The sequence below is a fragment of the Lonchura striata genome, chromosome 4A (genome assembly GCF_050655825.1).
Source record: "Lonchura striata isolate lonStrDom1 chromosome 4A, ASM5065582v1, whole genome shotgun sequence".
Taxonomy (NCBI): Eukaryota; Metazoa; Chordata; class Aves; order Passeriformes; family Estrildidae; genus Lonchura; species Lonchura striata.
The window spans coordinates 12,318,039-12,343,085 of NC_140742.1; the positions used below are offsets into that span (position 1 = coordinate 12,318,039).

A 25,047-nucleotide genomic window follows, 5' to 3' on the forward strand; every position below is an offset into this window, starting at 1 on the left:
AAAATAATGGACAAGGAACCCCCAATCAAATGTTGTATGACACTTACAGAACAACTTTAGATAACTCTAGTCTATAAAGGCAGTTGCACTGTTAGACTACACAGTGACCAGACACACTTGTTAATGGCAAAGCTGCCTCTGACTTCAGCAGACAGAGGTTCATTCCTAAAATCCCATGAAATATCAATCTGTTAGCATCCCTCTCATTATTAATATACATATATTTATCTGTAAAGCAGATGGACTGATTGCACAAGGCTGAAAGTTGTCCAAAAGAGAAGTGTCTTCTATTGGGGAACAGCTTATGAAGCACAAACACTCCCAAATTACATTACTCATTCTGGCAGGCTGTCACAGCACTTTTCTGAATTTGAACCAACACAATCTGAGATCCTTTTCTCATTGGCCAGTCAGATACATTTCAAGGAAATTGCAATTATACTAACAAAGCCTCTTAACCTTCACATCATCTCCCTCCTGAAGCACATGTAGAATGTACCAGTAAAAAAAAAAAGGAAGATCATCTTAAACTGACAGGTTATTCACACTCTCATACTTCTCTTTCAAATACAGACTTAGTAGCATTACCATCCTGGATTAGAGGATCTGGGACTGTTAAAGTTTCCAAGTAACGGTCATGGGGAATTGCTTTTAGTTGGTTTCTTTTCTTCCGTGATCCACAGGGATAATGAACATGTAATGCTATTTATCTATACTCCATACCTATATTGCTTCCTCTATAAGTTTATAAGAAAGTATATTCACATAAGTTTTGATTACTCATGCAACACATAAAGAAGACTTAATGCACATTTTTCTTCTCCTACACACTGCTGTGTGCTCAGTGCTTTGTCTGAAGCTATTTCACAGAAGAATATCTTAATAGCATATTTTTTCTTTCCATACAAGAGCTGTTTCCAAACACCAATGGTAGCTTCTGTTCCAACAGCACTGCCACCCAGTGCATTGTTACTGCAAAGCAGATCCATCATAACCACCAAATTTCAGCTTTGGTGAATGCAAAGTGAATTTTTCCTCTTGGCATTGCAGTGCAATGGGCTTGTGCATTTGAGAAATATAGCCTTGAATTTCCTACATAACTGAAGGCACCAGCTATTACTTGATTTTATTAACTTAGACCCTTATTCAGCAAGTGCTGTAGTGAAACTGAACTCATACTTAGGTTCATCCCTGTTCAACAAAGTGCTGCTGCACAACTGAAAAATTCAATCACAGGTTTTGTGTTCCAGTAGTTATCCCTCAGCAGAAGCAAGATTGCAAACGGTACCGGTGTTAAACATGGCTCAGTTTCCTTGGTTTGCACCTTTAGGAAAAAGCTTTAACTCCAGTGTCCAGCTCAAAAAGATCAAACCCATCCCAGATCTCCTCCCCAAAACCAACAAAACAAAACCACCCCAAATGAAATGAACAGCTTTAGCCTGACATGGAGGATTGTCAGATTGTCAGAACTGCAGAAATACCCTCTGGTAGAGCCCAGTGAGAAGTCACAGATAAGTGAGCAGGACAATGCCAGGCTGCAGAACTGTCCCCATGATGTGCCAGAGGGAGCAATGCCCACCTTTCCACCTTCCAGGAAAAAGTCCTGACTTGTGTAAAACAGCCATGCCTGTGAGAGCCAGCAATAACACACATGCACAGTAAGATACCTTCTAACAGTGATAAAGATCTAGACAGAGGAAATGTTATTTAAAGTAAATTCCTCAAAAAACCCCCAACATCCATGACCAGATGAACTTGAGATAAATACTATTAAACTTCTGAGAAATGGCTCAGGACATCCAAACTGAAATGCCTGAAAAGGATCCAGTTTCCAAGATATCACTTGTTTGGGGTACTCTCCAGCACTTTTCATGGATTCCCCAACAATGCCTTCAAGGTGGAGCTCCTGTCTGGTAGGTGGGATAATTTGGGGGGTGTTTTTTCAGGCATAAATGCCTCATTGGATCTTTCCAGTGGCAGTGCAGCATTCTCACCCTCAGAGGCCTCATACCAAATCATCATCTAAATAGTGTTCAAAACCTTACACTTTCCATCACCTCATAAGTAATTGTTAAAACCATCCCAAACCCCTCCTGTAATTCCATGGTGGTGAAGACTGCAGAGAACACCCAAACCAAATGTATAACACTGCCAGAAAACATTTTTCTATCCTCAAAAAAAAAAAAAAAATTACATGTACTCATAGACACCAGTCCAGTTAGAAACATCTTCATCTTGGGGAACTAAAGCTTAATTTCAACAAATATTTCCTCCTGAATGTAAAATTAAATAAAAGTACTGTGATGGTAACTGAGCTGTGCTTTTCAACAGCCTCTGTATTACATCTGATTAAGGCTACAGTGATGTGCTCTTCAGTAAGGCACAACAAACTTTTTGACATTCAGTGGAATGATAGTGCAGCTCCAGCTTTGCTATGTTTAGCAGTTGGCAACCAAAACACATCCCCAGGTGAGCACCAGAGGAGGCAGGCATGCACTCTCCCAGGGCTCTGCTCTGTGACCCCATTTCCCTGATGCTATCACTCTCTCCTCATTATAACACTTCAAGAGGAACATAAATATCTTGTACATCAAAATGCTCTTGACTTTTACAAGCAACCTGATTCAGCAGCCCTCAGGGTGCAGTTTCAGGACCAGCTCAAGCAAAACTCACCCTTGAAAAGGCACTTCTGCTACTCCCAGCCTCCTCTGCATGAAAAATCAGGCTTGCATGGTTGAAAGCTAATGCTTGGAGAGACGTTTTATAAAGATCAGCTTTCAACTACTTTGTCACTACTGTGCCAACGCAGGAGAGATTGCAGGGAGCAGAAGACAAAACTGCCTTCTTTAGTCCTAAACCAGCTACTCATCAATTTGTCTCGGTTTGAGAGAAGTTAGGAGGAAATGTCCTGAAAAGGGTGTCTCCTCTAAAATGGCAGGTTTTGGCACACCCCCTTCCCCCCACCAAACAAAGGAATTTTGTGGAGGAAAGCATAAAAACCTATTTATTTAACACACAGAGTGCACACAGGCATGGGAAAATGAATGAATAATGTTAGATATTAAAACCTTCTCGCTGTGGAGAAAGCTGGTGGACATCAGAGTCCTGCTTGGCTTCTCCCAAGGCCCGGGATGCGGTGCCCTGCAGCCTCCCCTGCCAGGACCCTGGTGAGGGTCTGGTGTTTCGGACCAGAGCTAAGCTGAACAGTTCCAGAAGAAGCCACAGAAGTTACTGGAGCAGCTGTATGCAGTCCCAGGAAAGCCCTTGCCTCAGCTAACAAACAAGAGGCGTTACAGGAGCCATGTCTGGGCATGAAACAGATGATAGGGATCCAATATCACACAGTCACCCCAAGACAATTGTTATCCTTGGTGGCACCACCTATTGCCTGTGACGGCCATCAATGAGTCCAACATGCTCCCTGGTTCCTGCAGGAAATGGAGGGACCTCAGCTCTGTACCTTGGAGGCTTGTGATTGTTGTTAGCATTGGTGGGCTGACAGCCAGAAATTTTACACTGAACCTAGAGCCCTGCCACTGAATGGTTTAATAAGCCATTTAGCTTATCTCCCATCTCCTTTTTCTGATAGCATTTAAACCTACTTTCCTGCCTTGTTTTCCTAAGATGTAATTTCTTAAACTGCATTGTGGATCCCTTTGTGGGGAGTCACAAATTTGGGGATCTCCTGAAGCTCATTGCAAGCATATTTCGTACAGCCTCATCATTGCAAAATTCATATTGTAATTGACAGCCTTCAAATCCTATGCATGATCTACTGTCCCAGATTAATACAGTATTCCAATCTCATGTAGAACTTCTCAGGCGACCACAGGAAAGACAATAAGACCAGCAAACACCTTCTGCCAGTGGAGCATTGCATAGGTGACAGATCAATTTTTGGGGAACAAAAATATTCTTAAGAACTACTACATGCCATGGAGGAACAGTTGTTAAAAGAGGATATAAAGGCCTGTGAAGAGGAAACATTTCCCAGTGTTTAGCATTGAGCTTTATTGCCCCATAAAATTCAGCCCTGTGCCCCATATGCTGCAGTGTTATCTGAAGAAACTGCATCTACAATTTAATGTTTACACGTATAAATACTTTTGTAGCACAAAGGTTGCCAAAGATCAAGGACCTGATTCAGCAACAGACTTAGTTTAATATTAAGCAGCACCTCCATCAACGTGATTATTTATCTACTCAAATTCAAGGAACTGCTATGCACTTTGGCCAAATGAGGCCAAAATGGGGGATTGTTTCTGAGAAACGTGTGAAGTCTTACTCATAAAAAGAGAGAGAAACCTAGGAGAAATACACTGCTTTCCTACAGAGAAGCATGAAGAGACAGTCACATCTAATGCAGCTACAGGGAGGAAAACCTTGGGCTGAACATCAGCGGGGGGTGGTGCAGGAAGGTGTTAGCAGAAGTGGGTGCTTGCACCTCCTTCCTGCCTCTCCAAACCCATCACAGAGTCCATGGACTGCACTCACACTGCTGCAGATAAGCTCCCAGTGGGGTGTCTAGGTTAGGAATTGGCATCTGACTGCACTGGAAACACAAAGAGATAAGCAAGAGCCTCTTTGCTATTTCCACAGCTCCCATCCAAGAAAGCTTTGCTGAGTCCAGTACTGTTGACCAAGTCTCATTCCCCTTTTCTATTGAAGAAAATCCTTAGGTTTGCTTCCAAATTTGCACTGTATTTTTAAGCCATGTGCAAGGACATGTTTTCTGACAAATTCCATGTCACTTCTGTTCCTCAGAAGTCCTATTTTATCATTGCTCAGGAATGAGAGTCTAGAAGACCTGGAGGAGACACACAGATGGAGTTTATTCAACTAAATTGATGCCTGTTTAGGTTTTTAGCTTTGTCTGTGGTTCTGAGACAACAGTTTCCAAGGGATAACTGTGTTCTTGAGAAAAGCAGACTCCAAATTTCACTTTGGGTAGAGCCCTAAGGTGGATTAGCCTGTCTTTCTGCCCACCTTCACTGCATGCTGTAAGCAGATTACTTGCAATATGACAGATTTAGCAAAAGTGACAGTTGCTCGCTGTCCAATATCATTAGCCTGCCTGCCACAAGAGCTCAGACATGTTGCTCCATTCTCTAACAAAATCAGCTTATTAATAACCATACAGCCTGGCACAGAATTTTCCATACAGCTGGGGCAGGGTTTTGAGCAGGGGAGTTCCCAATTCCCAACCTATGAAGATTCAAAATTGAATTCTGACTAAGATGAGGTCCAAACAGCAAGCAGGTTAAATGAACTGGCATGTCAGAGGGACTAGGATAGATAAGCATCTGTGCTTGCTTTTATTACTCATCCTTCATTACCTTTATTACTCTGGTCCCTGAGTCTGTGAAGGGAATGATAATCTAATAAAAAGGTTACCCGAGTCAATGAAAACAATGCAATTCATTGGTGTGCCTTGGGCTCAGCTCCCCAAGGAATCAGTATCTCCTTTTCCCTGACAGGGCTCAGCACCTTCCCCAGGGCGCTCTGTGGCAGCAGGTATAGGCCAGACTTCTCTTCCACATAGACAGAAAAGAATGCAAAGGAAGAGAAAGACCTCTGCTTCCTATGTACAGGTGTTTGTTTTACAATGTTGAGCTTGGAAGTAATTCTCCGTTGATTCCTGCAACAATATAATTCAGCTAGATAAAAAGCTGGCATAGTCCATGAGGTTGTTGCAAACCATACTATTTGTATTAAGGCTTCCATTTTTTATGTTAAAAAGTTAAAGAACAGAACCAATTTCACTGCTGAAAAAGAACCCCTACAATTTCCCATTTAAAGCCAGGTAGGCAAGATCATGTTCTGAACCTCTGCCTCCCCTGCTACACAAACCATGGACCTGCACCATGGCAGCACTTCCCACGTAACACAGCCCAGGTGAATGATTTCCCAAAGCTCCTCACGGTAATCCCAAGACCAGGTAATTATGTAATAATTCCAAGTGAAATGTTTTTGTTTTAACATACACCTGTGGGAAAAGACCATCCCACTATTTTACAATGAGCTCTTTAAAGACATCCTGGGAAATTTTCCAAGAACTACACCAAAATGGAAGAACATTTAGTTATTTACTTTAGGGGTTTATTAGAATGTTTGAAATAATTCTTGTCCTCTCCTCCCCACAGAATAAAAGCCTTTTTTTTCTTTGTCAGTTTGAGAAACATAGCTCTGTTCCTGCTGAGGTTTGCATGTGGAGACTGTCACTGGCTGCAGCTTGGAGCTAAACTCTCAGGGCTCAGCCTGCACCAAATGCAGCAGGGGGACAGGACTGGGAGAGGGCAGGGATCCATCACCCCATCCCAAGGAACTTAAACTGCAAGCAGTGACTGGAGTAGCAGTCAAACCCAGCTCTGGGCCAGCTCCAAGCTAAAGCAAGAAGCACAATAGGGTTTAAGGCCATTTTAATACCCCGAAAGGTTTATATGCACCAGAAAGTCATTTTACTGCAAAGTGCATTGAATGGCTTTACATTGGTAAGGTGGGATCAGCACCCTTTCTCAGAGTAGGTACCAGCATCAGGGAGTCAGTGCAGTCCTTGTCTACATCAAAGTAACTCTCCTTCAAGAAGGAAGTTACTCCTTGGACAAAGCATGCCTAGCACTGCTCTGAGACATCCGGTTGGTAGGGGCTTTAACCAGAATTTCCACTGTAGGAAAGACTTAGAAGAGGTGCTGACATCAACATATCCTGACAAGTCAGTGCCAAACACAACAAACCACATCAGCCTGCTTAGAGAGCAGCTCACAGAGGGCAACAACTGTCCAGTGTTCAGACAAACTTGGAGTGGTTTTGCCAAAAGGAGGCTTGCTGTTAGACTGCAAATCCCAGCCCCATTCCACGTTGTAATGACATTTTACATGTTTTATTACCATTTCATAATGGTAATTAAACACAGGCGTGCGCACAGAGAAATCTGTTGATATATAGGGCAAGGCTTACCATCTCTAGGCAGCAAGTGGGACCTTGCAGGCTCAGCTATGGAGCTGCAAAAGCTGCAAAGCCACCAGCACCTCTGTGATCATGTAAGAAAAACTATGCAGCAATGTGATATTTCTTTACCTGTGACCACATATGAAAATTTACCTGTCTTCACTTCAGTGCTTGGGAGCTCGCAGCATTGGATGGCCAAACCCCATTGCTGTCTTTGCCATGCTGGGTGAGCCACTGTCCCAAGTGACAGGGTGTTTCTGCAGCACAGAGAAGCCACCTCTCCTGCTGCAAAGATGGTTATATGCAACACCTGCCACCAAGATGAGATTTCTTCAGCTCATTTTCCCTCCTAGGGTCCAAGTCCTGGACACTGTACACGCCTCCCAGGTGCCTGGGTGGGGGTACAAAACATCAGGGAGCTGCTCCCTGCAAAACTCTAGCAACACACAAGAAGGCCTAGAAATGGGGAGATGTAAAAGTGGCCACCACACATCTGACTACCCATGACCCCAGGGGTCCAGCCTGGCAACCAGTCCTTGTGCAGCTCCCTTGAGTCTGGAGTGAGAGACTGCCCTCAGGTTAAGCCCCAGTGTTTACACCCATCTCCTCACACAAAGGCCACAGCACCAGTCAGGGACCAGCCAGATCTGTGGGACCACTGGACTCAAGCACAGCAAGAGAAAGAGAAAAAAGATGAAATAGGATACAGGATGTGGGCCCTGGCAGACTGCTATTCCACCTGAGTATCACAAGGAACAAATGCAAAAGCCAAAGTGACATGAATAGTGACATCAAGTGCCTTTTGGATGGTAACAAAAAGAGTCTAAAAATTGAGTACAAGAGATTCTCAGTCCCAGGGGAATACAAGCCTGTATCTCACACCAACTGATTTTTCTGCTGCACAGTTCATTTTAGGACAGCGCTCACCCTCACAATGCCAGTTCCATGGCCGGAGGCTGCTCTGGATTCAGACACCTGACTGCTCAGGAACAAGCATTTATGTTTGTGAATAATTCAGATCCCTTGCTTATTTAGGTTCATTTGGGCTCCGTTTCTTGCTGTTGGAATCTTTTGAATTCACAGCTGCCTGTGCTGTGGATGCACAGCCCCCCCTCACAGCCCTTCTGTCTCTGTAGGAGAACCAGTTCCCCCAGTAGCTCCCAGGTACCTGAAGCACATACAGTACTTACAGTGCAAACACAGCTTCCACAATGTAACCCTGAAAAGCTCAGGCACTTCTTTTGTTCATCTTGCTGCAAACCAAGATTACTTTCTGCTCTGAGACACACATTTGACAGCAGCTCCATGAGAGTGCTACGCATATGAGTAACTCTTCCATGACAGTGGCAAGCACATCCAGACCCACAGTCCCAGTCCCAAAACAGACATGGACGTCCAGCAGTCATGGACACAATTATCCAGCACACACTCATCAGTCAACATAAACATTTGCACTTGGACAAGCAAACACAGCAACTGTGCTGCAAACAGACACAAGTCTGCAAGTGCAAGAAACAATAGCAAGTGCAAAGAACAACAGCAAAGCCCCAGCAAGTCACATTCTGAAGAGTAACAGCAGCCTGAGTCATTTGATACAAAGCATTTCACTGCCTGAGCACAGCCTTCTCTCACAAAATATTATTACCACTGTTAAACGAAAGCCATTATGGTTTAAGCACAGCTTATTTTTAATTGTGTTTGAGACATGTTAGACAAAAAGAGACAAACAGCACAGACAAATTACAGAGCTGTTTCACGAAGTAGCAATACCCTAAAATGATCTATTTCAGGTAAGGTGCTGAGTGGCCGTGTTTGCTTGAGGAACCATTGCCTGCACTGACATCTGTCACTAATGCTGCAGCCCCTGTTCAGCACCGACATCTGCACGTGCATCCCAACACAGCCCCCCCCTGAGGAACACATCCCTGACTTACCCTTCAGCCAGCCAGCAGCCCCAAACCCTCTGAAAGCTCCTGCAGAAGAGTTGACAGAGTTTCACCTCGTTACCCAGCAAGGGCGTTATATAACCAGCACCATTTCTGCAGGCAGTGAGGATGCACCCCGCACACATCCCTCTCCTTCCCATCCCACACGGACACATCCCCCAACAACAGCTGTGCCACAGCCAGCTGGGGGGGCAAGGTGGGCTACAGGGGACTTGTGGAAAGCAAAACTAATGGTTTCAAAGAAAGTTCAAAAGGTGCCTGATGTTTATTAAGAGGCATTGCTACTATGAAAGGAAGTGGTGCAATGGTATAATGTTCCTTAGCCCACTGAAAGCAGCTTGGCCTAGATTTTCCTGTACTGTTTGATGTGACCATTCATGCAAACAGGAGTAAAACTTTCTCTTTGCTTTTAATTAAGCAACAACAACACAACAACAAAAAAGAATGAAACAGTGACATATACAAAACACCTTTTTTGCTGTCATCTGGGTCTTCTGGGCTACTGTCAGACAGAGAATATGCAGGAATCAGCCCCATTGATTAAACTATTATTAGCAGCAAACAAACAGATGTGTTCAGTCAAAGACAGGACAAACCCCATGCTCTGTATTTCAGGACTACAAACAGAAAAACCCCCATTATTTTACCAAAGGTTTATTTGGTTTTTTAGCAAAGAATTCTCCAGCACAATGTGTAGAAGCAAAGTATACAGCAGTTTCACATGCAGGAATTAATATAAAGAAATATAACATTATTGCCTCTGCTCTCTTCCCACAGAACAAACCTCATCAGTTTTTAAAAGACTGGGACCAGGTCCTGTATCTGTAATAATCCTAAACAAAATGTGGCTCGTAGTCATTCAGAACGTTCTGGTGTCCATGAATCACTGGCAGACACCCTACGCAGTGGACAAATGCATGGGGGGGCTGTAGCTTTAGGACAGACATAAAACTCTTATGTAAGCCATAATCCTCTCACAGACTCCTTATTCAGTGATTTTAAGAACAGCGCCGTAGAAGCCTGCTGGCATTCCAGTGGCTTTTAAGCAATTTGAAAATGGGGAGACTTCCATCCCACCCCCTCCCTGACACTGTGCTGCTGTTGGTACCCAGACTTACCTTGCAGGGTTTGGGGGCACAGAGCATTGCTGTTCACCAATATTTTGGTCCTCCGCAGAGCTGCTGCTGTTGCTCTCTGTGCTGAGTGAATCACCAGGATTAATCTCCTGCAGAGTTCACTGAGGCTAATGATAATCAAGTTAAATTTACACTATATGATCAGAGTTTAATTAGGTACTGTTATACAAGTCCTATTAATTACAGCGGTAATACCCTTATGAAATGCAGATGAGAGGGTGGGGCTGTGGTCAGAGGGGGCTTGGCTTCAGATGAATTCAGGAAAAAGTCCCATTAAAATGCTTTGTGTGTCCCTTCAGTTACCTGCTTGCCTCTATCAAATCTCAGGATGAAACAGAAAGCTTTAAAAAAATTATAATCCTACAAAATGTAGTAAGTCTAGAAGATAAATGACCTCCTACATGCTACACTATCTCACTTCCTATTTACACTGTGAAGCAAGAATTCCATTTTAAACCCCAATGAGACTCAGTTGTTATTAGCTTGCTCTGCTCAAAATCCTACACAGAGAAGTCCCAGGTGATAGAAGTCATCTATTTTGCATGGAGATAAAGGTAGTCAGGTATTCCTAATATTAGAACAATTAAGTTCCTCTTTTCCTTCCTAAAAAGAGGAACTTAGTTTCCTCCTCTGGATGACCTGTTGAGTAAGAGAAGATGCCAGCTTGTGCTTGGCATTTGCTTTGTACAATCACAACCTCCCCTGGGACACAGACCCATGTGCCCAGGTGCCTCCTCTCCGTGCCCCTGCAGCACTTGCAGGGCATCAGAAGGGTGTGGGCAGAGGCAGCTGATCTGAACCACTCTGAACTCCATCCCCTGGAAACTGGGATGTCTCTGCCAACAAGGTGGAGCCAGGATCTCAGGTGCAGGAGCAGACTCCAGGTTTCAGCAGGCAGTAGTAGCTCCATTGGGAGACATTGCACAGCGTGACATTCCAAGCCCCAGAGCAGGTCTCTACTTCTGCTAAATCTTCTCTGAAACATTCCATAGAAAGAGCAAAGCTTGTGCCATGTGGCTTCCATTAGCATTTGCTACATATGCTGCTGGATGGCTTTAGTGAAACCTGCCAGGGACCATGTGATGTTACTGCCACTAATGTGGAAACACCAAATCCTTGCACCCATATAGTCACAGACACAGATGAAGGTCTCTTCTTCATTAAGTAAATCATCAACACAGATTGAGGCTTGTTAGCCAGAACTGTCAAACCAAGACAAGATGCTGTTCTTGAACACAGACACCTGTATGAGCCTCCTGAGCCCAGGTTCCCTCTCTGCAAAGTGCTTGTTCAGTCACAGGAGAAGCCTTGGCACCTTGCCATTTCTGCCACTGCAGTTAATTTAATTAAAATCCCAAAAGATGGTAGGCACATTTCCTTCTTCCTGTAGGATTTGTCACCCTCTCCCTGTCAGACAGCAGCAAACGAGCACACCTCAGCACTCCCACTTTGCACAAAACTCATGTAAAGCAGCAGTATGTTACAGTAGGCTGTACTAGACATTAATTACCAAGCCCTGCCAGCTATAATTATCTCGTTAAGTTTTGGCTATAGACACTATATTGGCCCTTTACAAAAAAGCCTGGAGGATACAGCCACACAGGATCCAGGAGGAGTCCTTTCCTGGAGTGTACTCTAGGTCCCACCCCACCACTGCAGACAGCCAAACTGTACATGGAGTTATTTGGATGAAATGGCAATTTCAAAGCAGCCTGCATGGCCCTGTGTGCATATTCAAATCTTCCTCCCTGTCTCTTGATGGACAGCTCTTCTGGGCATACACAGGAACCGAGGCAGGAGAGGGAGATGATGGTTTCTTGACAATTCCTTGCTCTGAAGGCAGACCGAGACAGGCTTCTGGCCCAAACATCTCCCTCACAGTCCAGATGTGTATCCTTTAGAAGACCCTGAATCTCTCCCACATGTGGGAGTTTGGCCAAGACTATGAAAGGACCTCTGAAAGGACAGGGCTGGCAGAACACCTCAGATTCCTTGCTGGGATTTTTGCTTGATTTAGGCACAAAGGATTGCTACTCCCCCTCAATCCTGGCTACAAAGTATAGCTGGGACCAGGACATCCCCCAAAAGCCATACCTTGAGGACCTCCACATCCTCATTTCAGCATAGCAGTGCTTTGAGGAGACAGGCACCAGGCTTTGGCCAAGCCTTCAGCCTGTTTTCTACAGTTGTGACACTTTTTGGTCCCTCACTGCTGAGAATGGCATTTGTGACACACTAATGGCAGCACAGCAGAGCTCTGCAGCAAGGCTTTGACTTAGGAAGCAGAGCTGCTCAGCCCACTCTGCTCTTGCTGATGTGGTGACCTGGTTTTGTCAAGACTGTTTTTCTCCTTTTGTCTTTGATGTCATTTTGGAAGGCAAGTCATGAGAATTTCATGGAAGCGTTGACTCAAAAGTTGGACTAAAACAAAGCCAATCACAATACCATTATAAATGAATGGGGTGCAATTTCCTCTTAGAGGATTATTACACTATTTTGGGTTCTAACACTTATTTCCACAGTTTAGTAATCACTTTCATGCTTCTCATAGAAATATAATCCATTTATATTTTAATGTAACAAGTTACAAGGATTATCAGTTCATAATAAATATACTCATCCCCTAAAGCATTTAAACAGCCCCTACACTTTCTGAAGAAGATCCTACTTAACAAGCAGACACCTACAAATGAACAAGGAAATTAATACTGTGATGTATGGAAACCCTCAAACTGCAAAATACATGCTGCTTAAATTACTTTTCTGTTAAATTAAATATTTTTCAGCACTATGATTTTTACTTTGAAATTACTCGTATAGTGAGAAGGCTTTGGAAGTCTTTGAGACTGCTTTTGCATTGGGAATTTGTTTACCTTGCAGTCTTAAATTTGGAATATTACATTCAACTCATGCATAGGACTATGTCAAATCAACACATCACTCCTGAAAATCCAATTAAGGAAAGCTGTCAATAACAACCAAGAAAAATCCACCGAAAAAAAAATCTGCCTGACTTGCACACTCAGGTCACTCCTAGTGCTGAAGTGCCCATGAAACCACGTCCATCGAAGCCAACTGAAACCCAGTCTGTTAGAGAAATGTGAAAATCTCTCTTGGCCTAGTGGCCTGCAGTGAGTCACAGTATTTTTCTCTTGCAGTTGTCTGGAGATGGGATGGGAGAAAGTAAATATTACCTGTCAAACTAAAGATGTTCCTGCCAATTCATAGAGCTGCCCAACATATTTCTGGCACAATTCTCCTGTAAGCTTCTGGTGCTCACTGCACTTGAAACAATAATTCTGAGAGAGTTGTAAGGCAGAAGTATGAATTACCCTCTGGAGACTTCAATCTCTGAGCTTCAACACATAGTTCAACTTCCCAGTCCTGCCAGTGATGGTGTTTTTCTTCTTCCTTCCACATGCTGTATCTGCTGAAAGTGTTTTTCTCCATAAGAAAATGTGAAATTAATGGTCTAGGTTGCTTTCATATTTCAATTTTGCAGATGTATGTTTCCTTAACCCTTTGCTGTACAGATCAGAGTCACTTGCACTTCAGCAGGTTCACCTATCAAGAACTCCATTCACAGAAGCACAGTTGCTTTGGAGAGTTCCAGGAAAACAGAAGTGCTGCATGTCTATTGGGCAGCTTCTGCAAATACAGGCCATCCCTAGGGAAAGGTAAAGGGAGGAGATAATTATGAGTGAAGTCTTTATTGTTCCTAGAAAATCAATCTCATGAGTCTTTTCTTAGTTGAGTACCAGTTATCCTAACATCCACAAGGCACTGTTTTGTCAGCAATATCCAAACAGGAACAAGTTGATGAACAGGATATAAATTTATTTCTGGAAAGATTCTTTTGCAATCCTCTCCAGATTTCACCAAAAATAAGTACTTGTGTACCGAGAAGACTTTGCTCAGTTAAAAAAGCCCAATGCAAAATCCACAGCTTTGCAGAGAAATTCTCCATTTTTTATGCAGCGACCTGTACTGATCAGGGTCTGTTTCCTCCCAGCTAAAGCCCTGTGGTCCATCCACACGCTGGAGTTGCAAGCCCATACCTCATTTTAGCTTTAAACAAGCTTCTCTGCATTAATGTGGGGTCAGCTCCAGCTAAGGACCCATCCTTCACACTCCCTTCCTAGTTAGACCAGCACAAACATTTGCAGAACTGTTTCAGAGTGAAAATAGAGTGTTTTTATCCTAGATCAGTGTAGAATCTTGTACATCCTGATACTCTCCATCTGCAGGATTAACAGGCCCAAAGACAAAGCATTACAGGTCTCTGCCTTCTGTAGTCTCTTCATGTATCAGAACCTTCTGGCATCCTGGTGAAGTGCACACCAGACTAGGATCACTGTTAAGTGTTAACCATGAATTAAATCCAATGCTGTTTTCTTCACTTAAGGAGCAAACTTGCAAAGCTCCTTAATGCCTAATGAAGCAATTTTACTGTGGCAGGGAATTTTCCTCTTGTGAACTCCATGTTCAAACAAGCTCCCTGGTGAGGTACACACAGGCTGTCTTTTAATACAAACACAAAACTCACATTTAACTTATTAGCTGGGGGAGGAATACAGATGAGGCTTGGATGAATCTCATGAGTCACTGTTTCTGTAGGATAAAAAGCAAGCTTGTCTCAAACAAAATAAAGTCGTTTCTATTGTGCATTGCAGATAGAAGTGCTTAAATAATAGAAAGATTAATAGAAATACTTCAACCAATTGTTCTAGAAAAATAGCTTTTGCATTATGAAATAATATTCTTTAAATAAAGAGAAATAAAACATTTCAAATGAAACAGTGTTTTGGGAGAGGAAGACAAATGCAGATTAGTCATGCTTGCATGTACTTTCCCAAACAATACATTGCTTAGAGCTAAGACTAAGACATGCACATACCCCAAGGCACACATGATAAAATAGGGACTCTATATTAGTTTAATTCCTTTATCATTTGCTCACTGCTGTATTTTTCTCATCTCATGCTAAACCTTACCCTGCATAGCACCATATGCATATTCTGCATCCTGACCCCTGAACTCATTCCCTGCTGAACCTTGTGGAAAAATTAAGGGACATGCTCTTGAAGTGTGAAGTAGGACAAAAGCCCAGCACCAACACCATTGAAAAGAAAATGGAATGGCACCATTTAAGAGCAGCACCATCCCCCAGCACTGTGCAAATTTCAACAAGCCTTTATTACTTTAAGTTTTTAGATGTGGAAGGAAATCACGAGACAGAGAAAAGGTATACCTGAAAGAAACTCAGAAAAGTCTAAGGCCAGCTGAACAGTGGCAAAAAATACTGAAATGGGGATTTAATGGACTATTCAGAAGAACTGACAAGGAAGGAAATCATGGGCTACCATGTCTGCAGACCTTGAAGAGAGCATCAAGCTAGGCAAAATTAGGTAAAAGTCCAGGTCCAGTTTTCACTAAGTAAAACTGGGAGATGGGTTGAAGCCCCTAAGCATTAAGGCCAGCAGAGGAATCTCTATTAAACACAGGATTTGGTGTCTACCCAAGCCTCAGAGATACTGGGCAAACCCTGCAGATGAGCTACAGCCACTCCACATTTAAACAGGTAGCTGTACTTAACACAGCCATCAAAATAGTTCCAACACCCAAATCATTAGAATCACCTGTGGTTTAAATTTTTTGGCGAGTGCCTACTTGACTATGAAGAAAAAAGCATTACATTGCAGATATAACAAAAGTTTGTAAAGAAAACTCTATGCTCTATCATAATGCTTCATATTAACTTGCTAATTCTGTAGGAATTATTCTAGGAATGGGCTCCAAGTGTGATGTGGTTTGAGAGCAAAGTGGGTTTTTCTTCTTCTGTCAGACACAAAACCACCTACACATCAAAGACTCAGTCCCCTGAAATGAGCAGCATTCCAGCTGTGAAGCCAAACTTCCACTGATCTCTAACATTAGCAGAGCCACATTAATGACTTAAGCATAGTAAAAAAACCTGCATCTTGAGGATGAAGAACTGCAAAGGTATTAAACATATCCTCCATGGTGCCTGCAGCATGGGCCCACACCCACAGAAGTGTTTGCTCTTAATCTCTGACTGCTATTACTCTCACTCATAAATCCTTCTTCAATTACAAACAGTTTTAATTAATAACATACCCCCTGTGCCTATGCCCTGGGCCATTTCCACTAAAACTATTAAACCACAGTGTCTCATGTGGCAACTAAAAGCAGGAACAACCTTTTTTGCAGGCCTGTGAGCAGTTTGTAGTGTGTTAAAAGCACAGCTGCAGGTATGCACCTGATCACCCCTCAAAACAGTGGGCCAACAGGGGAATCATCTGAGCAAGAACTATCCAAAACTAGTACAAAAAAAGGGTTGTGAAGCATGACAGCAAACCTGCCCTAGAAAAAAAATCTCCATCCCAGGCATTCAGCCAGCCAGTCACCAAATTATCTACTTTTATCAGCTTTCCTAGCTCTTTACCCTGGGCATCCTTCCCCACAAAACTTCCCAGTCCATATCCCTGCCTTTTGAAAAAGGACCTTGATTGGCTCTGACTCGTGGTTTAGTAACCAGCACCTAAAAAAGCTGCTTTCTATAGGAATCCACATACATTTTCTCCATCCCTTTTCTTACTGCCTTAGGTTCAAACAGAGCTCAAGTCCCAGGAGCTTACCTCCATTTCCTCTTTTACAACTACAGCTCAGCATTGTTACACAACACTGTGCTTCTCCTAACAAAGAGACTCAAGCTCTATGCCAACAGCTCAGAAATTCAGACACTGGTGTATCTTCAGAGAAGAGAATGACTGTGGGGGCTCTGAATCACACAGCAATTTCTTCTTGCAAGACCCATTCAAGCAGCTGAGGGCTTCCTCTTACAGGGACACAAGAAGCTCTGCTTTCTGTCACCTTCAAACAAGCAGCTTCTGTATTACTCTTAAACTGACAGTTGATTGGAGCAAATGAAACATTAGAGTGGCAGCTGCTCTTTGGTATTTTTAAAGTAATATTTACACTCCAAGGGCTTGACCATGCTCTACAAGATGACTCAGAGCCAGAAACAATGCTGGTTTGTACAAGACAAAGTAAATAAATGTGTCCCAGATCTCACACAGCAAAGCTGTCAATCTATGAACAACTTTAGTTGGAAGTTTAAAATAGAATTATCTTACTATTTTGTATTATTTACATTCAATACTTGAGACCAATGGTTCTACACAATCCCTTGGAAAACAGTGGAATAAACACTTCCAAACAAAACACATGGTGCCTCTGCCATCATATATCAAGCCATGCTAGCACATTCTAGCCCTCACCCCATTTCCTCCAAGTCACTCCTTTGCTTCACAGGACCCTTCTTCTCTTGCCCCATGGGCTGCACCTTACCTACATCTGTCACATCCAAAATATGGTATTTTGGAATACTACAATGTATGGCTCAGTTGGTTATTTAAGGGCCCTTTGCTTCCTCATCCCTTACTCACCCAAACTAGTACCAACTGCACCCCTGCAGGATGCTCTCAGTACACCCTGTCCAGCTGCAAGGGCTGTCAGAAGCCTAAGCACATTTTATTTAACTACAGCAGTCACAGCAGGCTGAAACCCACCAAACTTGCAGTAACATCAAACATTCTATTGTTCACCAATGCACTAGGTGAGAACAGAATTTCTCAGCGAGCACCACACCCTCCCCTGGCCCATCAGTGATCAGGTAGCACAGCCTGCCCTCTGCCTGAGGGTGAAAACAGCACAGGAGCTTGTCCTTTCTGAAGGGTAGGGTTGTTGTTTTTGTGTTTGGCTGTTTTCTTGGGGTTTTGTTTTTTTAATGTTGAGTGTTATTACTAGGCTCTTTCTTACAATGCAAGAAACAGGTAGGCAGTATTTTGTTTTGTTTCAAATGTACTATTAAGACTGTTTCAAGTTCATGTACCTTGATCAATGATAATTCCTGTTAATGACATGACCACCATCATCACCATTTGCTCTGGAGACTTCTTACTCAGTGCTGGCAGTTAATAGAGAGTTTAGTCAGGCATCCCTAAGCACAAACCAAAGCTGCTCACTCACCTGCACACTGTCACAAGCTGGGTACCTACCACCACAGTATCCTCTAGGCAATTGAAAAAACAGAGATATTAAGTACAGAAGACAAAACCAAATGACAAGTCACTTATTTCCCACTTCCCAATTCCCCCACTGTCTGCTCACTTTTGGAAAATGTTCTGGAAAATTTCTGCTACAATCTGTCTCAAGGTATTTGCTCACTGTGAGATAAAATTGCTTGCATTAGCTGAACTAATTGTCAACCTATGCAAACACATGAAAGAACATTAAGTGAGAGGCATACATGAAGTACTGAAGGACTTATGCAGTTTTCCCAGTTGTCTTTTTAAGAGTTGTCTCAAATCCATTCCTTGTAATAAAATGAACAAGCTTACACCACTTTAGAATACCACACTGTTTAAAAGTTTACATCACCATTCTATAGAAAATAAAAAAATCAAGCAAACAAGAATTCTGATCTCTCCACAACTTTTGTCAGTTTAAATGTGGTGGGCTTGACCTGAGCTGGACACTATATGCCCATCAAAATCATGGTAACACTCCCCTTTCTAGCTGGATGGGGAAAGAAAAGGTAACAAAAGGTTCCTGGGTTGAGAAAAAGCACAAGGAAGTAATTTACTAATTACAATCATGGGAAAAACAGACCCAGTGTGAGGAAATTAATTTATTACCCATCAAATCAGAGTAGGGTGATGCAAAATAAAACACCTGCCCCCCAGCACTCCTTTCTTCCCAGGTTCAACTTTACTCCCAAGTTCTCTACCTCCCCCAGGAGGGATAGGGAGTGGGTGCTGTGGTCAGCTCTTCACACATTGCTCCTGCCCTCCTTCCTCCTCAGTCCCTCACAAACTGCTCTAGTGTGGGTTCCTTGCACAGGGTGCAGTCCTCCAGGAACACACTGCTCCAGTGTGGCTCCCCACTGCTGGCAAGGAGGGAGGGAAGAGAATGGTCCCCGTGGACCTCCCTGAGCTGCAAGGGGACAACCCTCCACGAGCTGCTTTCACTGCATCCTTTACCTGAGGGATTGTTTGCTCTCAGAAGCACAGGCAGCATCAAACCAGCACCTGGCTCTGGCTCTGCAGACTGGGCTGGTGCTTCTTTTCTCACCAGGAATGTTGTGGTGAAACAAAGCATTACCTTCAAAGATCTTCCAATGGATAAATTCATGCTCAGCTCACTACCCCCAAATGCTGAGACATAACAGCACCTGCACATACAGCAGAGGCCAAACCTGCCAGATTTTTCTAACTCAACAGTTATAATAAGGAATTATTTCCCTGTCATTAACTTTGTGTCTAGGGATTCTGCTACATGAAACATAAAACAGACATAGCATAGGACCCAGCTAATAGAGCATAGCAGGTGTATTCCTCTTGAAGTCAACATCTTAGACTTCCGTAATATTCATTTTTTCTGCCACCGTCTTCTAGTACCAAATAAACTTCAAATTCTTTATTTCATAAGTGTAACTCTTTTTTCTCCAATGTGAATAAAATTTAAAAGTAAGAAAAAAAGTTAAGCTATTGAATGGTGCTATATATTTGCTTTAAGCTGTACTCTACATGTGGAATATTAAAGACATTATTCAAAAAGTGTTCAGCACATATTGTTTACTGGATCATGTATTGCAGGGCAGATCTTTATTAAAAGGCAGTATTTGTTCCACAACATACACTTCATACACTGGAGAACAGGAAGCCAATGTGCCCATGTACAAACTAACTTTGCACTTCAAGTGCTCTGAGAAGATTCTCCAGTTTGCCAGCAGCAACCTGACAAGGGGGCTCTGGATGAGAAAAGGTAACATGGCAGAAACAAAGTGTAAAAACTGATTTGCATTAGTGTGCCACGGTGCATATGTTTGTGCACACCTGGAACTGGAGTGGACAAGACAAGAATGAGGCTTGGGGACACAATAATCAAGCCACTGGGCACAGATAACCAATTTTTGCCTCAATTATGCCTAAGTTTTATCAAAGACACATGCAACACCAAAACCATGCCAAGCCCCATATTAAGCAAAAAACTTCCAAGAAAGGCTAAACTAATACAATAAACTGTAAAATATAAATTAACAGAATGACCTCAAGCACAACTGCTTAACAACCATTACCAGGGTTAAGAAAGTTTGCCTTGCTGGAACTTTAGGAAAAATGTTTTAGCCAGATTAAAAAGCTTGCTAACAACAGCACAACAGTGGAATGAAAGTCATGTTATCTTACAGCACAAAAATCTCACTAAGGTGTGACTACAGGAAGTTCTACGCACAACCAAGGAAAAAGAAAACAATCATCATATTGTATCATTTCACAGTGCACAAGTAAGTAGTTATGAAGAAAAGTCAATTTTCCATGTGGTCATTTTTGTGTCCTCTGCTTCAGAAAGGACACCATTTGCAGACAACAGCTTGTTTTCTCTTGCTCCTTCCCCTACCAGCCATTACAGCAGCTTATGACTGTTACGGACACTGCTCTACCATAGGAAATCCAACTGCACATTTCAGCAAATATCAAGGAGGTACATACCTGTCTAAAGACATACAAAAACTAAGCTATGCCCTTTCCTTTGCATTATCAGGATAAATTGCAGAAGAGGAGAAAGATGAGCAATGCACGATATCACTCCTCCCAAAAGGAAATTAGATTGAATTTTACACTGCAATAAAAAATATATTTGAAAAAAAATTGTACTTCACATTAGAAAGACATCACCTGAGTTTCTAAACAATTGTTTTTTAAATTACTTCTAAACACAGAAATAGATTAATTACACCTATCCCATTGTGTTGGTTTGGGCTGGGATAGAGGTAGTTTTCTTCATAATAGCTACCATGGGGCTATGGTTTGAATTTGTACTCAAAACCAACACACTTACATGTGCAGCTTTTGTTTTATCTATTAAACTGTCTTAATCTTGACCCATGAGTTTTCTCACTTTGCTTTCCTGATTCCCCCACTCATCCCACGAAGGGGTCACAGTGAGTGAGCAGCTGCATGGTGCTCAATTCCTGGCTGCAGTTAAACCACAACACATATAAATCAGGAAACTATTCACAGCAAAATGAAATTCCATCTTTTATACTGTAGCTGCATAGTAAGTAATGTAGCTTTTCTAAACAGCAATTTAATTCCTTAAAAATGTAATGTTTGCTTCATGCCAATATTATTTTCAGAGCAAGCCAGGAAAATACTAGGCATGGCAAAAGTAGCTACAGGAGTTTTCAAAAAATATATAATTATTCTACTTTAATTGCAAGTTAAGGCCTCCTCAGCTCAACATAGTAGAAGCTAGCTAAAGAACAACTTCCATCACCATTGCAGAGAACACCAGTACATAGTCAAGATGAGCACAAGTCTTATTTTAACCACAACTGAGGCACCAGCCTCCCCTTTGTGCATGCGTATTACACATTTGGAAGAATGCTTTTCCTTCAAGCTCACAAAAAATCTGATTTACAGTCTGTGGACATCAGACACCGACGATTCTCACTTTAGTCCTGTTTGCCTTCGCGCCACTGCCGTGAACCCTCGTTCCAGGCCACATAAACAAAGAGAGCAAGCACCACATGGACAGTGACTACAGCAACTATGGCAGCATAAAAATAGCTGTCTCTATCAGACATTCCCAAGGAACCTGAGAAAACAAAAAAGTAAAGAATATTAGTTATGAGCTAGGAACTCTGACATGTCAGGTCACAATTCTCCCCAAAAACCAAAGTTACATTTAGTCCTGTATCAAAAGTCTGAGCTCAAAATGATTCACAGGAGAAAATTCACTGTGACAGTTAAAGGCCTTGAAACTATTTCTGGAGCAAATCAACAGTACAGTATTCAATATTTAACATAGAATAACCTAGATTTGACATCAATAGCTTAGAGTTCTACAACATTCACTTTTTCTGATAGTACCTTCTAGCACCAAACTAACCTCAACATCCTTTTTTCCTAAATGCAACTTGTTGTGGGGGAATAAAAGAGGGAAGGGAGGTGGGACGAAGAAGGGGAAGAATTCTGTAATAATTTGACACTACAACAGGAGAAAACAGTAGAAGAACAATTAAATTTAGAAGACTATTACCTTCTGTATTTAGACTATAAAACAATAATGCCCCACCAGTTACTATACATGAATGCATCTTATATAAAACAAGCTTTCAAATATTTAAATAACCAAACACTGAAATATTGTTTCCCTTAACTGATTTTAAAAACCCAACAAAGTCTCCCCAAAAGCAAACAAAACCTACACATTACAGCACTCCAAAATCATCACCCTGCAAAGACAATCCTTTCAGTGCCAACAGATCTTGTCATTAACTGACACAGTGAAGTTAAAGCTCAGCTTGCTACACTGCAAATTAAAAAAAAAAAAAAGCTAAAAAGGATCTTGAAAGTTACTTAACAACTTTTGAGCCTTGATGTACTACATACAGCAGTACACACCAAAGGAGAATAATCTCAGAACAACTCGGTTACACACTCATGAACTGCTCATAAAGCAGCTGCTTTCTCCCTTCCTCCTCCCCACTTCCAAAGGAGATAACTTCCTAGAACTGCAGGAGGTAAGTATTAAAGCCTTGCAGGATCAGGACTACAACATGGCTCCTTGTTCAAACAGCCATAATCTCTCTTCCTTTTTATTTTTTTAATTAAAAGAAAGCTCCACAAGCAACTACATTCAATATTTCAAATTGCATATAACTTGTTTAAATGTGCCTATGTTTCAAAAAGCAAAATATAAACCTCAGAAACAACATTATTCTGTCTCAAACACGTGACTAGTTTGCAATACCTGCAGGAAACATATCTCTGATGATTCTAACAGAAGTCTTCTGCAGGGTAGTGTTAAAAACCCTTTAGGTATAGGAACAGTGCACCTCTATACAGTATAAACGATTGTATAATAAACAGCAGATTTTGGATTGCAGACCACAATGCAGAGAAAGATACATTAACCATTTATATAATTTTCTGTTATAACTAGACATTACAGGACTTTTTGTCTACATATGGAAACAAATATTCAAAACAGGAAGAACAAAGATGCTATTAGAGCATTGTGCTTCTCCTCTATTTTAGTAATAATAATGCTAATTGGCAGAAACAAAATTACCTTCAAATACATAAGCCTTTGATGAAAAATATAGCCCAACGGGTAATGTAATCATTAGAGCTGTGAAGAACAGAAGCGTTCTTAAAGTTGATGTTAATGAACCCTCATTTCTGAAATAAATAAGAGAAGTTACACACAAAGTCACAATATATATGCCTGAAACAGGACAAGAACTTGTTCCCAACAGAAGCTGATTAGTTCTCAAGAACTGAGTAAGTGTATTGTTTGGAAGCAATAAAGACTTGAAGTATGCATTTGTTGTCTGCAATAAAAATGAGAGCATCCAAAACAATGTAATGAATCTGCCAGTCTAAGCTCACAAACAAAATTAAAAACAAACTTTATACTTTACTTTTCCCTGTTACTGCTTTATAAGCATTGTAACATATGGGGGTTATGTTAATAGGTTTATCAGTGCATTACTGCATATTGTTAAGTATCTAATATTAGTTACACATGTACATGTCATATGGCAGTATCCTGCATTAAAACTTGCCAAGTTCCCTTTTTTTTTTTTTTAAAGTAACTACAAGTCCAAGAAAATGACAAATCCTACAGGCTGGGATAGAAAGGGAAGTACACCAAATGAATGTAACAGTTTACTACTCCAAGTTCCTTTTTATTAGGTCTTCTTCCTCTATTTAAAAATAATCAGTTTTTAACTAAGAGAGCTGGAATAAGTGTAGTAACAGTCACAGCATAGAGCCACTACACCAAAACTTTGCCTTCACAGACCTAAACCTGGAAGACCTTTTACAAGAGAAGGCTTATGAAGGTTTATGTTCTTGGCAGGTCTCCTTGAACCTGACCTGCTAGAACAGGTGTTGTGTTTACAAAACACCACATACAGCCTGGTTCTGTGTGTTTCCACCAGTTCTCACTCACTCTGCCCGGCTAACTGTATTACTTTATGCTGAGGTAAACATGTAAGGCAGGCAATAACCTTCTGACTTTCAAAGATTGCATCATTCAAAGACATGAATCCTTAGGGCGTTAAAAGACGAATATATGTGTTTTTCTTTGAAAAAAAAAAGTGGAAATGGGGAAAAAAACTATTTCATCCTCTGACAGTTATGTGCAGCCATGCACAGCTTCTACACAGCACTGCTGGCTGCTGATGTACTGCCATACATTTAGGCAGCATATTAAGTAGTTTTATAAAAGAAAAACATCCGAATTCTTCTCCTTTACTGGCGTTTGCCTGAAGGACTGTCAGGGCGGAGGACAAAACTGCATAAAAAATTTCCCTAGGGAAATTAGAAACCATTCTATCAACACTTACCCACAGAAGAGTAAAATGTATCAAAGTTAAAAACTCCACTGCTGACAAATGCTTTTCTTACACTGACATACTCTCATCGCTTCCCTACGCGGCAAAAACAAGCATTGGTGTACAAGCACGGCCGAGCCCGGCGGGACTCGGGGGGCCCAGGGTCACGCAGCGTGACCGAGGCAAACCGGGGCCTCCCTCCGCCCGCTCCCTCCCGCCCCGGGGCTCTTCCGCGGCTGCCCCGGCGGGCTGATGGTGCCGGGCCCTCCTCCCGCCCCACCGCCGGTCCTCCCCCGCCGCCCCGGGACTCACGGCCTGAACTCGGCCACGGGCACGGCGCTCACGGGCCCCGGCCCGCCCCGCTCCATCGCCGCTCGGGCCCGCCGGAAGCGCCGCGGCGCCGCGCAGGCGCGGGGAGCGCCGCCGCCGTCGCCATGGCAACCCTGCGGCTGGCGCGGCCTGGCGGCGGGAGGGAGTACTGCAGCGGGCTGGGGGCGGCCGGGGACGGAGGGACGGAGGGACGGAGGGACGGAGGGACGGAGGGACGGAGGGACGGAGGGACGGAGGGACGGAGGGACGGAGGGAC

The 25,047-nt window shown here is 42.5% G+C and overlaps 2 protein-coding genes across 2 annotated transcripts in view; both read right to left on the reverse strand.

The window, feature by feature from the left end:
• The window catches only part of PASD1 (PAS domain containing repressor 1), a 109,972-nt gene extending 91,293 nt beyond the window's left edge, over positions 1-18,679 (reverse strand). Inside the window, exons 1-2 of the mRNA XM_085570895.1 lie at positions 14,577-18,679; positions 8,883-13,697 (exon numbers count right to left, since the gene is read on the reverse strand). The gene's annotated coding sequence lies outside the window, so the exon portion shown is untranslated. The remainder of the gene's footprint in view (positions 1-8,882; positions 13,698-14,576) is intronic.
• Positions 18,680-19,674: 995 nt separating this feature from the next.
• VMA21 (vacuolar ATPase assembly factor VMA21) lies at positions 19,675-24,843 on the reverse strand. Its single transcript, XM_021547799.4, has 3 exons — positions 24,774-24,843; positions 23,192-23,301; positions 19,675-21,712 (listed from the first exon to the last, which is right to left on the reverse strand). The coding sequence occupies exons 1-3, from the start codon at positions 24,827-24,829 to the stop codon at positions 21,570-21,572; spliced, it is 309 nt and encodes a 102-aa protein (XP_021403474.1). The 5' UTR covers positions 24,830-24,843; the 3' UTR covers positions 19,675-21,569.
• Positions 24,844-25,047: the final 204 nt, after the last annotated feature.